Source organism: Culex quinquefasciatus, chromosome 2, assembly GCF_015732765.1.
Source record: "Culex quinquefasciatus strain JHB chromosome 2, VPISU_Cqui_1.0_pri_paternal, whole genome shotgun sequence".
Classification (NCBI taxonomy): Eukaryota; Metazoa; Arthropoda; class Insecta; order Diptera; family Culicidae; genus Culex; species Culex quinquefasciatus.
Window position 1 is genome coordinate 51439495 of NC_051862.1, and position 14873 is coordinate 51454367.

Genomic DNA, 14873 nt, shown 5'->3' on the forward strand with positions numbered 1-14873 from the left:
GACAGAAATGGTTTTTAATCGTGTTATTACCGTTGTAAGGCTGTTATGCAGATCGGAAGGAAAGGGGTCAAGAAACAGCTTTACGAACAGCAGAACAAAGGAGAGGGAGCGATTTTTTGGGGCTTTTCTTCACCCTTCCTGGCTTGCTTTCGCTGCCGCTGCTGCCCATTTGCTTTTTTTCTTGACCGGTTCCTTCCGAAGTGCGTATAACAGGGGGTGACATCTATATCTCACTACAGACAGCTCGCCCGTAGCCAACACAAGCTGTCATCTTCGGCACCAGAACAAAAGAACAGCTGTTCGTTACGGAATCAAAACAAAGCAACTGCGCACTGTAAAAAAAGTACAAAAACTGCAGGCATAAAATGGAAATAAAGTAATTATTGTTTTTATGTAAAATTTTACCGCAATGTACGTTTAAAAGATAGTGTATGTTCGTGAGGTGATTTTTATCAATTTATTTGCAAAGTTAATTACTAAAGAAGGGTTTATTAAGCACACATCGGGCCGATGACCTCATTTAAAGTTGTACTTTTATCACATGAAACGTTTAACTTAACTACTGTGTAAACTGTGACTTTTACTATCGAGGGTTAAAGATTGTCATCGAAATAAATTGTAGCAAATTTTGAATTATATTTTGACTATTTGTTTTATTCTTCGTGGTAATCATTTTCTGGTTTGCAATTGTGAAGGAACTTTTCCTATCGTGTTTTTGCGCATCGTTTATTTTTCATATTTATCAAATCTGTTCTATCACTTTGGCTGTCCGGCTAATAAATATTCTTAACGTTTTGTTCTCGACACAAAAAAGAGAGTTAAATCTTACTATACGTTTTCAAAATCTCTAAACCAACATAAATTATTCCCTAACTCAGTAAGACGCTTCTTACACACTAATTTCGTAAAGAAAAAAAAAAACACGCCAAAATCCGTTAGTTGTTCCGCGGGCGCAGCGCATTCGCGGCCCGTGGGCTATAAACGGCCGGCGAGCGGTTCTCCTTGCCGGGGAAGGGCGATCCGAGCAGTTGCTTCTTCGGGGTCTTGGGACTGCCAGCGATGGCGTACAGCCCGGACACGTTCAGCTGCTTCTGAGGCGAGTCGAAGCAGGACAGCTGCTGCTGCAGACCGTGGATGGTGCTTTCGTGCTTCTTGATGATCTCCTGCTGCTTGGCGATTTTCTACGGGGGGAAGAAGGTTGATTTTGAGAAATTTTGCTGAATGTTCGGTGGCTGGTTGGTAAATTACCGCTTTCAGCTGTTGATTGTCCTTGTTGCTTTCAGCGTTCTTGGACTTCTGTCGGTTGTTCTGATTCTCGAGCAGTTCGGTGTACTTGTCCGAGGTTTCCTTGGCGAACTGTTCCACGAGGCGAAGCTTGTTCTCCGTTGCCTTCAGCTAGAAATAGAATATTGCCAAAATTTGTTCTGAAATTATAAAATTCTGGAAAACTACCTGTTCATTGAGCTCGTTGGTAGTTTCCTTGTCGATCACGTCCTTGAACACCTCGATGTGCTCGCTGTTGTGAAGTTTACCACCATCCTCATCCTTCTCCAGCTGGTTGATGAGGCTCTCGATCAGCAGGTTCGAGACCAGTTCTTCGTCCTCCTTGGTCGGTGGTTCGGGCGATGGCTGAGGCAGTCGGCTTTCGCTGTGGTACTTTTCAAACTGCTCGCACTTGAATCGGAACGTCATGTTCTCCAGCTTGATGTCCTTGTTTTCGTTCTCCAACTCGGAAATCTTCTTGTCTTTGGTATCCAGCTCAATCCGTGCCAGCTCGATGCCGGTGGCGAACTCGTCCAGCAACGTCTTCATGTCCTGAATGTACGCTTCGCGGGCATCGTACTTCTTCTTCAGATCGTCGTACATCTCCAGATACCGCGAGATGCTCTCTTCCATTTTCTCGTTGAAGAGTTTGCCCATCTGTGACACCGTCATGATGGCATCCTCCTCGGAAGTCATGATCTTCTCGAACACTTCCTCCTTGTCGCGCATTTCCTTCTCCATTTGGGTCGATGACAATCGCAGTGCCGTCAACACCCGTCGGTACTCTTCGATTTCCTCACGCAGCTTGTTGTTCTCGGTTTCCATCTCGGTTTTGCCCTTCAGCAGCGAGTCCAGCTCCGACTTGAGCATCTCAACGTCTCCGTCCGACTTCTTCAGACGTTCCATCAGAATGTTCACCGTAGATCGGGTGTTGTTCAGCGTTAGCTGGTAGTTGTACTTCTCCGTCTGCAGGCGAGTATTCTCCTTGGTAGCTTCCTTCAGCTCACACTCGTACTCTTCCTTAGTTTTGTTGCTACCGCCCATTTCCGCCCGCAGTCTTCTCTCCAGCTCGTTGATCTTGTTTTCGTGCTCCTTGATCACCTCGTTGGAGGCTTCCCACAGAGTGCGCAGATCACGCTTCTCAAACTCGCACTGCATGATTTCCGTCTCGGCAATCTTCTGGCACTTGTCCAGCTCCTTCTGCCATCTCATTTTCTCGGCCGCAAGTGCGCTCGAGATCGAGCTCTGGATCGACAGCTCCAGCGCCTTGAATCGCTCCTCGTTCTGCACTTCCGAGATGCGGATCTTCTCTTCGGCCTGCTCACCAATACGTTCGATCTCTCGCTCGTGATCCTGCTCAAGCTTCTTGATCTTGTCCATGTGCTCCTTGATCAGCTTCGACTTCTCCAGCACAAAGATCGATTCGCACTCTCGAATCTTCATCTCATTCACCTCGTTCAACGTCGCAATTTGCTGCTCGTACTTGTTCAAAACGGTTCTCAACTCCTGGTTAAACTCGGTCCTTATTTCATCTCTGATCTCATCCATCTCGAACTGATTCTCATTCAACTCCTCTTGCATACCTTCAATCACCACATTCTTCTCCACGAGCTGTGCCAGCAGCCGCTCGTTCTCCTTCTTCAACGTGTCAATGTCACGAATCGTAGTGCGGCTCTCCTCCACGTATCGCATCATGTCCTCCTCAGCTTGCTGCTTGAAATAGTTGACCTGCTCCTTCAGCTCCTTACCCTCCTTCATCAAATCCCCCAGCAATCGTTCCATCTCCTTAATATCGTCCACCTTACGCTGCAGCTCCATATCATGAGCCTCCAAAATCTCCCGCACCATCGTCAACTCCTCACCCATCAAGTAGTTCTCCCCCTCCGACACTAGGTAATCCTCCTGCAGCGCACTATACCGAATCTCCAACTCCTCATACCGCATCTCCAGCTCAAACTTGGCCTCGTGCACCTCCATCAACTTCCGCTCGTAATCCCCATGCAGCCCCCGAATCTCCCGCTCATTCTCCTTCACCTTCTCCAAACAACCCTCCGCAATACCCTGCAGCAGCTCATCGGCCTTGCTAATGCTGGTCAACTCCCGCTCCAGCAGCATCACCTGGTTGTCCTTCTCACCCAGAATCCGCTCACGATCCGCCTCGGCCTGGCGCTTCTCCGCCAGCAGCTCCTGAACACGTGCCTTCAACTCTTCGTTTTCCTCGCGCGCCCGCTGCAACGCTTCCTTGTTCGAGTCGATCTTGTTGTACAGCTGTACGATCGGGGGCAGCTTGCTGGTGGCACTGGGACAGTCGACGCCGCGCTCCGCTTCCAGGTCCAGCTGGCGAACCTTCTCGATGGCGGCCTCCTTGCCCTCTTTGGACTTTTTCGGCGTCAGGTCCGAGATGTGCTTGAACTTGAGGCGCTTCGGGAGGGAGGGCTGGAGGTTGGGATGTTTCGAATTAATTAAAACAGTTTAAATTTGAATTTGGAGATGTTGTAACATACCGTTCTGAACAGGCTGAGGGCGCTCTTGGTCGTTTTGATGGACTCGGCGTCCTGGCTGCCCATCTTGATCTTCTCCTCCTTTTTGGACTTCTTGCTGGATTCTTTCATTTTTGGCTCAACGAAAGGCGATGGGGAGGAAACAACTGAAAGTGAATGATACAAAATAAGTTATTAATTTACAACGCATCAAGTTTTTAAAATTGATGATTGGTTCTTCAGTTTCGTGAGTTATGTAAGGTATGCCCTTGAGAAGAAACCGGTCAAGAAAAATTTCAAATGGGCAGCAGCGGTAGCGAAAGCAGGCCAGAGAGGGTGAACAAAAGCCCCAAGCAAACATTCCCTCTCTTTTGTTCTTCCGTTCGTAAAGCTGTTTCTTGACCCCCTTTCTTTTGAAGAGCATACCGGCCCTTAGGGCCAATACGCACCTCCCAAGAAAAGGGTTCAAGAAATGAAGAGGGAACGATTTCTTTTGGTTTTTCTTCACCCTTCACAGTATAAAATTTGTAAATTTGGAAGATTTATTTTTAAAAGGTTTAATATTACCTCTTTTACGATGTAATTTTACCTTAGTTTAAATCGAAAAAGTGACAGTGACAGCAGAAAAGTGGTAAAAATACACAATTTGCAGAGGTAAAATTGCTCATTTTTATCTGACATGAAAGATGTACCCCTTCCCAGATGTTATATAACCATGATTTTTTTTTAACTTTGCGTGTTCTTGGCTTGCTTTCGCTGCCGCTGCTGCCCATTTGCAATTTTCCTGCTGCCCATTTGAAATATCGTATAACGATTATTTTTGTATTTTGGTTCATATAGAATACTTGATTTTTTTTCTTCAAATTTAGAGTTTTGGAACCACAAATCAAAATACGACAAAAAACGCAAGGAAAAATATCGGTAGTTGCATAACTGTTATAATGTACCGTAAACTGGGGTCAATCGGGACACATGGGGTGAATTGGGATAGCAGTTTTAACCATGTTGGAGCACAATATTTTGATTGGTTTCGGTTAGAACAGACTCAGACCAACAAAATGTGTACATCCATTTCCAAATTTAAAAGCTTTAAATTGTTTTAAAAACTGCTGTCCCTATTCAGACTGTAGTCCCGATTCGCCCCAGATTACGGTGTAAAACTTTTGTGACACTTTGCTTCAGCATTTTAAAGGTTGAACTTGAAATCATTTTTTTTAATTGCACAAAATTAGGATATTTTTGATTGGTTTTTGATAGAGCTGATAACATCAAATCTTTTACGTCAGATTTTTTATTTGAAATTTAACGCTAACAATGTGTAAATTTACCACTATTACCGCGTGTTAAAAGATATAAAAGAGTAATAATATTACACCTTCAAAATTTACAAATTTTTAAAAGTATCTTAGAGACTGACAATAGAGTCTGTCATATAGAAATTGCCAAAACCACCAAAAACCCTATTTTTTTCAACATTTTTATTGTTAACACCGCTGTATCTTCACAAGGATTGGACATAGGACAATAGTCAATATCGAGACTTTTATGTAAAATTGTCTGGGGAATCGATTCCTACTATCGGTTTGTAAAAATTTTGACGTTCAGACTACTAAACAAATAACAGTTTAAGTAAATGATTTTTATTTTTTATTTTTTTAGGTAGAGACATACCATCCTTCATTTTTCGCGAATCTTTTTGTAACATCTTAGGCTATTTTCACAAAAAAATCCTCAAATCGTGACATCACCTTTAAATTTAACTTTGAAACAAAAAAAATATCATAGCAATGGCGTGTATTTTTCATTCAGTGTATTTTTTCAGAAAGCCAGTCCAATTTCCGACAAGTTTATCTTTGACCACTTTTTGATACAATGCAACGGCTTGGAGACACAGTAGTTTTTAAATTACAAGATACAAACATATTCATACATATTCACATGTTATTTTTGAGTACACTTGGCTTCATATATACAAAAATGGCCTAGGACAGTGTTTCACAACCAGTGAGGAATTCTCCCCTGGAGGAGGGGGGGGGGGGGGGGGTATTTAGCCAGTTTTGGGGGGGAATTCTTTGTTTTGAACGTTTTTGCTAAAAACTAAAAACTTTTATAAACAAAAAATATATTTTTTTGTGAAATATGTGAATTTTCTTGCTATTTTTGTGGTTTTATTTTGGAAAATGTCTAAAATATAACGGGCAAAAATTATGAATGTTTTTTCGAAGAAATCAATTTCTCTGAATTTTCATATTGTTTGAAACATGAAGAGTTTAAAAAAAATGTTCTAGTTTTAAAATTTAGCTGTACCAAATGTCGGGGATACAGAATTCATTGACATTCCTTCAAACATGAACAGTGCATTATTTCTTTTTTTCCTCAAGTTCTGTTTTTTTTCGGTTGTAAGCTAATCTTAATGTTTTTTATCAGAAATTTTTGTTTAAGATTTAATGGCTGTTTAAATTTTTCTTTAGACATTTGCATTCCATTGACCATGAGCAGGTTATGAAAATTTTTTATAACAAATCGCTGAAAATTTGTTATTTTATTGTCGAAAAATATTTTGTAATGAAAAAAAAATGTAATTCTATATAAATTAAAGCCAAAATTATGATTATTGTGACTTCATACTAAATTTTTGATTGAAGGGGGGAATGAAGGTCTTGAAAATAATCCAAGGAGGGAATTGGTCGAAAAAGGTTGAGAACCGCTGGCCTAGGATAACATGTCTAAATAGTTTCATTGAAATCGGAGAGGGTCGGGTACAAAAGTACCAGAAAAAAAATCCTGATTTGAGCTGAAATTGCTCTATAACTATAATACAGTATGGCCCATAAAAAATGTGACATTGTTATTAGGTGAAAATCGGGCCTGTTTTGACCATTTACAATGTATGTAGCATGTGTACATGTTAAAAAGGTTCCAATCAATCAAAAAAAGCATTGAAAACTTTTTTCGTTTGCTTAAAAAAATGTCACAGAACATTTGAACTAAATATTCTCTAATTTGCTCCCAGCCCAGACCATATAAATGAAAAATGACTTTTCTATGTTGGTCGATCTGAAGACCCACTTAAGAATTTTTGTATGGAATGAAAAGTAAACAGCCTTCAAGGTTACTGTTTTTGAGACTTGTAACAATTAATTCATCGAATTTTACATATTCTATTAACCAGTTATACTAAAATAGTGAACTTTTCAAAAATATCCCGATTCTGCAAATGCTTCAATTTTTTGGAGTGTTTTCGAGCCTGCAATGATTCAAGGGAAAAAATAATGCAACGAATGGTGGTAATTGACTCTAACAGATGCCCTGATATGACTTTTAACAGTATGGAGCCGCTGGGCACCCTTTAGAGCCATCACCATAGGTTTTAAGTTGTTAATTTATTTAGACCGAATTACTCAAGATGATAACACAAATGGCATTTTTGTCTACACAGAAAAAAAATCATGGTAATATTACATCTGGGAAGGGGTACATCTTTTATGTCAGAAAAAAGGTGTAATTTTACCTCTGGAAATGTGTAATTTTACCACTTTTCTGGTGTAATGTCACTTTTTCAGTCTAAATTGAGGTAAAATTACATCATAAAAGAGGTAATATTCAACCTTCCAAAATTACAGCTTCCAAATTTACATTATTTTTTTCTGTGTAAAATGACTAATTCTATCAAAATTTATGAACTTTTTCGATTGGGCGTATTCAAGAGGGACTTTTAACGATGCTTTTGGCACAGGTTTGGATATTTTAAACTGTTCCGTTTTTAAGATAAATTTTGTACCGAAAATACATCCATTATTGTAGCCCGCCAATACCCAATTTTGGCGAACTGCAAAAAACTATCATGAAAATATCTTCAAAACATACTAAACTAAGACTATGATACATAAAAAATTCAGTTTGTTAAATACATTTTAGACTGGAACCACTTTTCTGTGAAAAAAATGCACATGTCGCATTTTTTTATGGGCCATATTGTATGTTTTCAAAATTGCTTGCTTAAATAAACCAGAGATTCCAAACAGTTTTGTACACACAATAATTTTTTTTTTGCAATTCCGTCGTGAAACTACTTACGTTTCCTGTCATTCTTGAACGATGAAATAGCCTACTTTTCTGTACCAAAAATAACAGAATCGAATAGCAACACTTTTCAAAATAAATGCTGAAAAGTAACACTTTTCAACATTTTTTTTTTGATTTAAACGATTTATTGACAAAATTCATGAAAATTTGACATAAAATTTCACTCAGTGTGTCTTTTTTGGAATTGCAAAAAAATGTTGTATGGAACTTGTTGCAAAACTTGATTTTTTCAGCACTCTTCGTATTTATCCAACTCGGTGAACCTCGTTGGATAAATGTACGACTCGTGCTGAAAAAATCCTCTTTTTGCAACTATTTTTCAATTGTTGTTCGTGTGCTGTCAGAGAACCAATATTATTAGATTTGTATTTGTGCAAGCCCTAATTTGATCATTACCTGAAGGTTCATAAAACACATATAAATGGAACAAAAATCCGTATACACATTAAATTTCAATTGCTAACGGATTCCTATATTTTTTTGTGGACATTTAATCTTATCAGTTGATCATACTTTACCATCGCGTGTGCAGCACGCTTTTTCGTTTTTGAAAACAATTTCAGTTTCAGCACATGTCCCATTCTACATCACCACTATATCATAAACCATGCAAGTTTCCACCTTTCCCATATCTAATTAATTCCCTTCCGGTCGGCGTTGTCTCTATCCGCACTTATGTAGCCTTCCCCCAGAATAAGGTAAGAATTGCGTCAACGTTTTTTTCCCTCTCCTCACCATGGCACAGAACGGGAGGTCACTCGTGTCTAATTTGTTCCCCCCAAAAACGGAGACCTCGAAAAGGTGTTTCTCATTTCCCAGGTCCCATCTAGAGGGAGAAAAAAAAATGTCCCAGCAACTGCAACTGCCTGGCTTTAGAACCTTTAAGAGAGGTTGATGCAATTCAGCCAACCGTGATAAATGAAGCTTCTTTGTCGTTACTTGGAAACGTTTGACCCTTCGCATAGAATGCTCAAAGGTTCTGGAGGTTCAGGAGGATGTACGGTGCTACGGCGTGGGTGTTCAACCGAATCCGTGCGTTACGATATGGTGAGATGCTTCCTCTATTTCTCACAGGAACAATTAATCATCTTTTTGTTCTGAAGCGAAAACGAAAGGATTCTTTTTTTAAATCTTATTTCTATTTCTAAGCAATCACCCATTCGCTCTCCTGAGGCTAATTTCCGGTAGTCGTGAAGTTCTTTAATCGTTTTTGATTACCCGCAACGAATCGGCGTTGCCTTTCAAGAAAAGCAAAAAAAAAAACAAAAATCGTTGACGAGGAAACGATTGACCTTTTCTAAGCAAGAAAAAAAAAACAATTTCTTCAGTTAAGTCAGCTGCTCAATCGTAAGATTAATGAAAGTAAACGGCGCTGGAATGCAGCTGTCCAAACATACTCCTTTGTCGTAGAGGTCGTTCGCGCGTGTGGCGTATTGTAGCCAGACTTTAAGAAGGGCACAGCCAGGGGCATAACACAGCCGTTGTCCTGCTGATAAGGATTCGAACTGCAGGAACCTCTTGACGACATGCTGCGTCAAATTTAGCTTATTCAGGGTGTTTGCCAAATGAAGGCAAGCTGCAGTGACTGGAATAGCTGTGGTCATGTCAAGATTTGTAGTTTTTTTTTTCACATGAGGTTTGGATTTGTTGAGCTGTTCAATGTAAAATTAAAGAAAAACAAATTGAAAATAATGATACATATTTTCACGTTTTAGAAAGATGTTACATAAAACATCTTTGCAAGTATTGTGGAAATCCTTGATTTTTAACCTCTATAGCTCCAACTTTTGTCCTACGAAAATATGTATTTCTGAATTTAATAGAATAACATTTTAAAACAGGAAGACTGAAAATCTTTGCCTAGCTAATTAAAAATTGATAATGCTAAAAGATTAGTAATCAAATTATCGAGTTTTTGTTAATCTTAACGCAAAGAATGAAAAATTGGGATGAATAAATATTTTAGGAAAATTATACTATTGAATTTAAACTTTAAAGAATTATACAGTATTTTCCCAAATAATGATAGTTTTTAAAAGCTTTGGTAGAGAAGTGTTCAAAGTTCCTCAAGATGAACCATTCATAAAATTTTGAAAGGTTTAAAAAGTTAGAATAATAATTCAGAAAATATTAATGAATTGCATTATTTTAATCTACTCAAAGTGTCATGATTTTCTAAACGAACATGACAGTCATCCCTCATATTCGGAACAGTTTACAGATCTGCCAATGTTCAACAAATCATAGAAAATCGATAATTGAACATAATGATTTGCTTTTTCCTTCATGTGAAAGCTTTTCTTGCGATCTTACGATTGATGTATAGACCGACTGTACATTTTTACGTTTTATATCAAGTTTTTTTTAAGAAAAACATTGACCCTTGAAATCCACAAATTCGGAACACTTTTTTCTTACGATGTAAACAAACTTTTTTTTCTCCAGGAGTACATATTTTTCTACAAAAAATGACTTCTCACACTGAAACCAATGAAACTCAAGCTTAGTAATGTTTTTAACATAGTCTGATATTTTTTGTATGAAAATATCAATTAAATTCAGGTGTTTTACAATTGTGGGAGGCACAATAACATCCCACAATTATGGAACAGGCAATTTGGAGGCAGTGTTTTGCTGCTCTGGATAAAATAGTCTTGAAATGAGGTTTTTTGTTCAAAAAGTACTATTTTTACTAGTGAAATAGCAAGCGAATGTCCAAATAAAGGTCCTAAAAATAGCAGGAACGACAGAAAAGTTGCATTTAGTATTCTATTGACAAATTACCACAAAAGTGTTCCGAATTTGTGGGTGTTCCGAATATGTGGGATGACTGGATATTGAATCGGAAAACGGATTGCATTTTCAGATTATTTAGGACACTTTTAAACAATTTGACCTAAAATTTATATGTATTTTTTTAAAAAGCACATACACTTAGTCAACTAATTATAAACATTGTTTTTCCCCTTGAAAACTATATTAGCAGCCTTTGAGGGTATATTTTACGTAAAAATAAAGTTTGAATACCTTAAATCTGTTTTAATAAGAAGAACTATGACTGTCAAACTAAGAATTTTGACCGTAACTGTTTTTTAAACACTTTTCAAAAAACTTGTTTTTCTTGAGAAAAATGTGACAAAGGTTTGAGTTAATCTAGCCAAATTAATAATTTTTTTTACAGAGCACTGGGTGCGCTGGAAGTGGGGACGCGAAATCGTACGCAGGTTAATTTTTTTGTGTGCTTTTGTGTCGCTGTTCGTATGGGGTGAGTGATTGTGGTAATCGAATAATAGCATGACTTACGGAATTATTTGTGTCTTGAGCGTAAGTTTCGTTCAGTAATTGGTGTTTGTTTGGTGATTTTTTTTGTGATTTTTTTGTGATCTTAATTAATTGTTTTGTGATTTTCAAAGCCCTTCCTATATCATCGTTGACCGGAAGGCACGGCGTCGGGTAAATTGCGTATAATTTTTTGAATAAGGTTTTATTTTTTATGGTGAAAAAGCCATTTCTATATAATGATCGAAAGACGCACTGACATTTTGGATTAATTAATAGTGGAGTGAAATAATTGTGTGTGAGTGACTTTGTGTGTCAACCAAAAAGCCCTCCCCATAGCATCGTAGCTCGGGAGGCATCGAAAAGCCTATCCTATTAACCCAAAAAATAATAATCACGTGATGCTTGAAGGAGATGCTGTGGATTCAACGGTCTCAAGCGGTATCAACAAGTATATAGCGAAAAACTGTGTGCTTGATGAGTCTGCAACTTCAACTATCGGACTAACATTCCTCCCTTTCGTTGAACTGCAGGCTTCTTGGGAGGGCGCCGGTATTGACTAATAAAGTAGGGATCTTCAGAGGTTAAACAGTGAACGGATGGTTGGCTCCCACTGATCATTTTTGATTCATTGTTTAACTTCAGCTGGTCTGTCAATAACGGAGTAGCAGCTCATTGGCAGTCAATCATGCTCATGCTCAAATTAATATTTTTTGTTACATTTTTTACCTATTTTAAGTTTTTTCTCTTGAAACAAAAAGTAAACAACTTTTTTTATTTGGTTATAAATCAATTTTACCTTGATTTCTGAAAATATCACCAAGATATTTTAGGTTGTGTGAACAACTGTAATTTCGATGCATAATATCTAAATGTTGCTTTTAAACTATTCTTAACATCAAAAGCTTTTTTGAATAGCTGGAAAATATGTATTTTAAATTTTACTTTTTTAAGTCAGCTTTATGTGAATGGCACAGGATCCACTAGGCGAGTCACACTTTTTTGAAACTGTTAACATTAACAAATCTCAGCTGGTTGTTGACCAAAATTCTCTGAATTCATAAGAGAGGATGGAGAATACCTCTTTAAAAACAGATTTTGGTATTGTTAAATCTCGTGCTGATTTCAGTTTTAAGGACTTCTTTTGTGGAAAATATATAGAAAATACAAGAAAAGTTAATGTTTCAAGTTTTTCCTTAAAAATTGAAAACACATTCTTTTTGAACAAATAAAAAAAAATCACGTTGAAAATAAAAAAATGCAAACTGTTGCATTTGTTATAAAATTTTGTCATGTAATTACATAATTATAAATTACCGGGACCGTGGTGTAGGGGTAAGCGTGGTTGCCTCTCACCCAGTCGGCCTGGGTTCGATCCCAGCCGGTCCCGGTGGCATTTTTCTAGACGAGATTTGTCTGACCACGCCTTCCGTCGGACGGGAAGTAAATGTTGGCCTCGGACTAACCTAAAAAGGTTAGGTCGTTAGCTCAGTCCAGGTGTAGAAGTCGTCTCCCTGGGTCCTGTCTCGGTGGAGTCGCTGGTAGGCAGTTGGACCAAGAATCCAAAGGTCGTCAGCTCGAATCCCGGGGTGGATGGAAGCTGAGGTGTAAAAAGAGGTTTGCAATTGCCTCAACAATCAAGCCTTCGAACACCTAGTTTCGAGTAGGAATCTCGCAATCGAGAACGCCAAGGCAATGCTGTAGAGCGAATAATTTGATTTTGATTTGAAATTACATATATTAGAAAAATGTTAGAGCATGATAACTGAAATTTATTCTTAACATTGACATTAAAATATTTTAATCACTTTTAAGAGATGTTAAATATTACATGCCAATATTTTTTTATATTCGATCGTGAGTTAGTTTCACAACTGCGCAAATTTTTCCAACCGTCATCCGCAAATTAAAACAGTTGTACCGGTATCTTTTGTTAAAATTTAAAACAAGTTTTTCATGCGTAGCACATCCGACCTTTCGAGGGATGCGATTCATATGCATCACAATTTCTTCACATCCTGAGGGGATAATTTCACGTCCCTTTTTTCTATTAAACCCAGGTAAGAAGTCCGCACTGCACACGTAACCAATCTCTGCAATGACGATGACAATAAATAAGTACTTTATTTATCGAGAGGGGGAAATGTTTCCCACGGTTCGGTTTGAGGACTTCTTTTGAATTAATTTAAAGTTATTTTACGAAGTACTTTGAGGGGTGACTCGGTAATGCACAACTGGTACCTTATTCTTGATATTTTTGGGTACTCACCTTCAACGTCGTTAAATCTCTTCACCTTAGCTTTCGAGAACATGTTGAACGCAATTGTGACGGATTTGTTTAATCCGGTTCCGAGGAAAGTGTTTGAAAACTCAAAAACTTTAACGTAACACTCAAAACACTGTTAAACTTTGGAATAAACTTTGATTTTGGTGTGCGATTTTTTGTTTGTTAGTTTTGTGATTTCTTGTTTCGTTTTCTTGTGAGGTGCAATAAATATATCAAATTTGAACAAAACCGAGCAATAACTTATAGAGTAACGAACATAAAAAAAACAAATTTCCACTTAAATCAGAAACAAAATACTAAAAAAATAAACTAAAACAACTTTTCCCTAACTTTTCTTTTCTTCGTTCCCCTCAACGGTTTGAGAAGGTTTCGCGCCTATTCCATAACGGTCGTTTGAATTTCTTGCTCCGCTTCGCACTGCAAGCCAGGCGAACGTTTCTTGACGAAGGTCTAAACTTGAATGAGCAGATCCCGGTGCGAGGTTTACCCTCCACACAGAAAAATAAAACGGTAGAAGCAGTAAAATGTTATAATTCCATATACTCACACAACGAGCGCATCGTCATATCCTTTTCCGAGAGGTGTGTATTTGTGCTCAATTTCTTCAAGGGATATATATAGAGACCCTTCTTTGCGAAAGAAAAGCTGCCAGACTTTGGGGTCCTTGTGCGACGGTTCGACGACTCCTGGCAAAACCGAAGGATAACGACTCACTGCACTGAGGGAGCGGCAATAAGCTGATTGTGGACGCACCAATACATCGATGGGAATGGGAAAAAAAGGACGAAATGGGCGCTCGTGCCACATTCGGAGGATTTCCCTCTGGTGATTTAGTGGGTCTGAGCGTGCCAGACAGGCGAGCCAACGACGACATTCATGCAACCGTTAAAATTTATATGTTTGCGATGCGCTATCGGAGTGTGCTGGATCATGATCACGTGCACTGTTAAATTGAAATGTTTATTAATTTTGTTTTCAAGCTTTTTTGTCAATTTGATGTTCATAATTAATTTTTTTAAAAAGTATTTTAACTATTAGTGAACCCTCTAGTAGAGCCGAAGCACATTTTTCACAAATTTTCAATATTTTAAGCACTTTTTCATAACCCTTTGTACAAAACAATTAAATCTGAAGTCTTTTGAACAATTTTGAGTATTTGTTTCATCAGTTATTTGTTTTTGAGCAGAAAAAAGCAATTTGAAAAAAACGTTTTTTTGCCTGTTGTGGACGCTCCTTTTTCTATAGTGGACCCGGGTACACTGTAAGCAAACTTTAATTGTTATTCCAAATTTAACCGATATTTGAAGTTTTGATGCATGGTATAGGTCTAATGATAGATATAATGAATAAAAATTGGATTTTGCTCACTTTTCATCGTAAACAAATATGTTTTGTAACAATTTTATAACAAATTTTCTGAACTTTAAAAAATTTTTTTTTTTTTAAATGGTCACTCATGGTCACTATTTAAAAAATTG

At 38.0% G+C, this 14873-nt stretch overlaps 2 protein-coding genes across 3 annotated transcripts in view; one reads left to right on the forward strand and one right to left on the reverse strand.

Moving 5' to 3' along the window:
- LOC6053356 overlaps positions 1-14873 on the forward strand; it is a 38646-nt gene that overhangs the window by 4654 nt on the left and 19119 nt on the right. Inside the window, exons 7-8 of the mRNA XM_038250314.1 lie at positions 1759-1821; positions 1910-2043. Coding sequence (XP_038106242.1) covers positions 1759-1821; positions 1910-2043 — 197 coding nt within the window. The remainder of the gene's footprint in view (positions 1-1758; positions 1822-1909; positions 2044-14873) is intronic.
- Positions 634-14068, reverse strand: LOC6052892 (interaptin). Of its 2 annotated transcripts, none has more exons than XM_038256337.1 (5): positions 13943-14068; positions 3768-3910; positions 1453-3699; positions 1249-1395; positions 634-1181 (listed from the first exon to the last, which is right to left on the reverse strand). In XM_038256337.1, exons 1-5 carry the CDS (start codon positions 13959-13961, stop codon positions 936-938), a joined length of 2802 nt encoding a protein of 933 aa, XP_038112265.1. In that variant the 5' UTR covers positions 13962-14068; the 3' UTR covers positions 634-935. The 2 variants fall into 2 exon arrangements, with proteins under 2 accessions (XP_038112265.1, XP_038112264.1); XM_038256336.1 differs by lacking the exon at positions 13943-14068 and adding an exon at positions 13378-13838.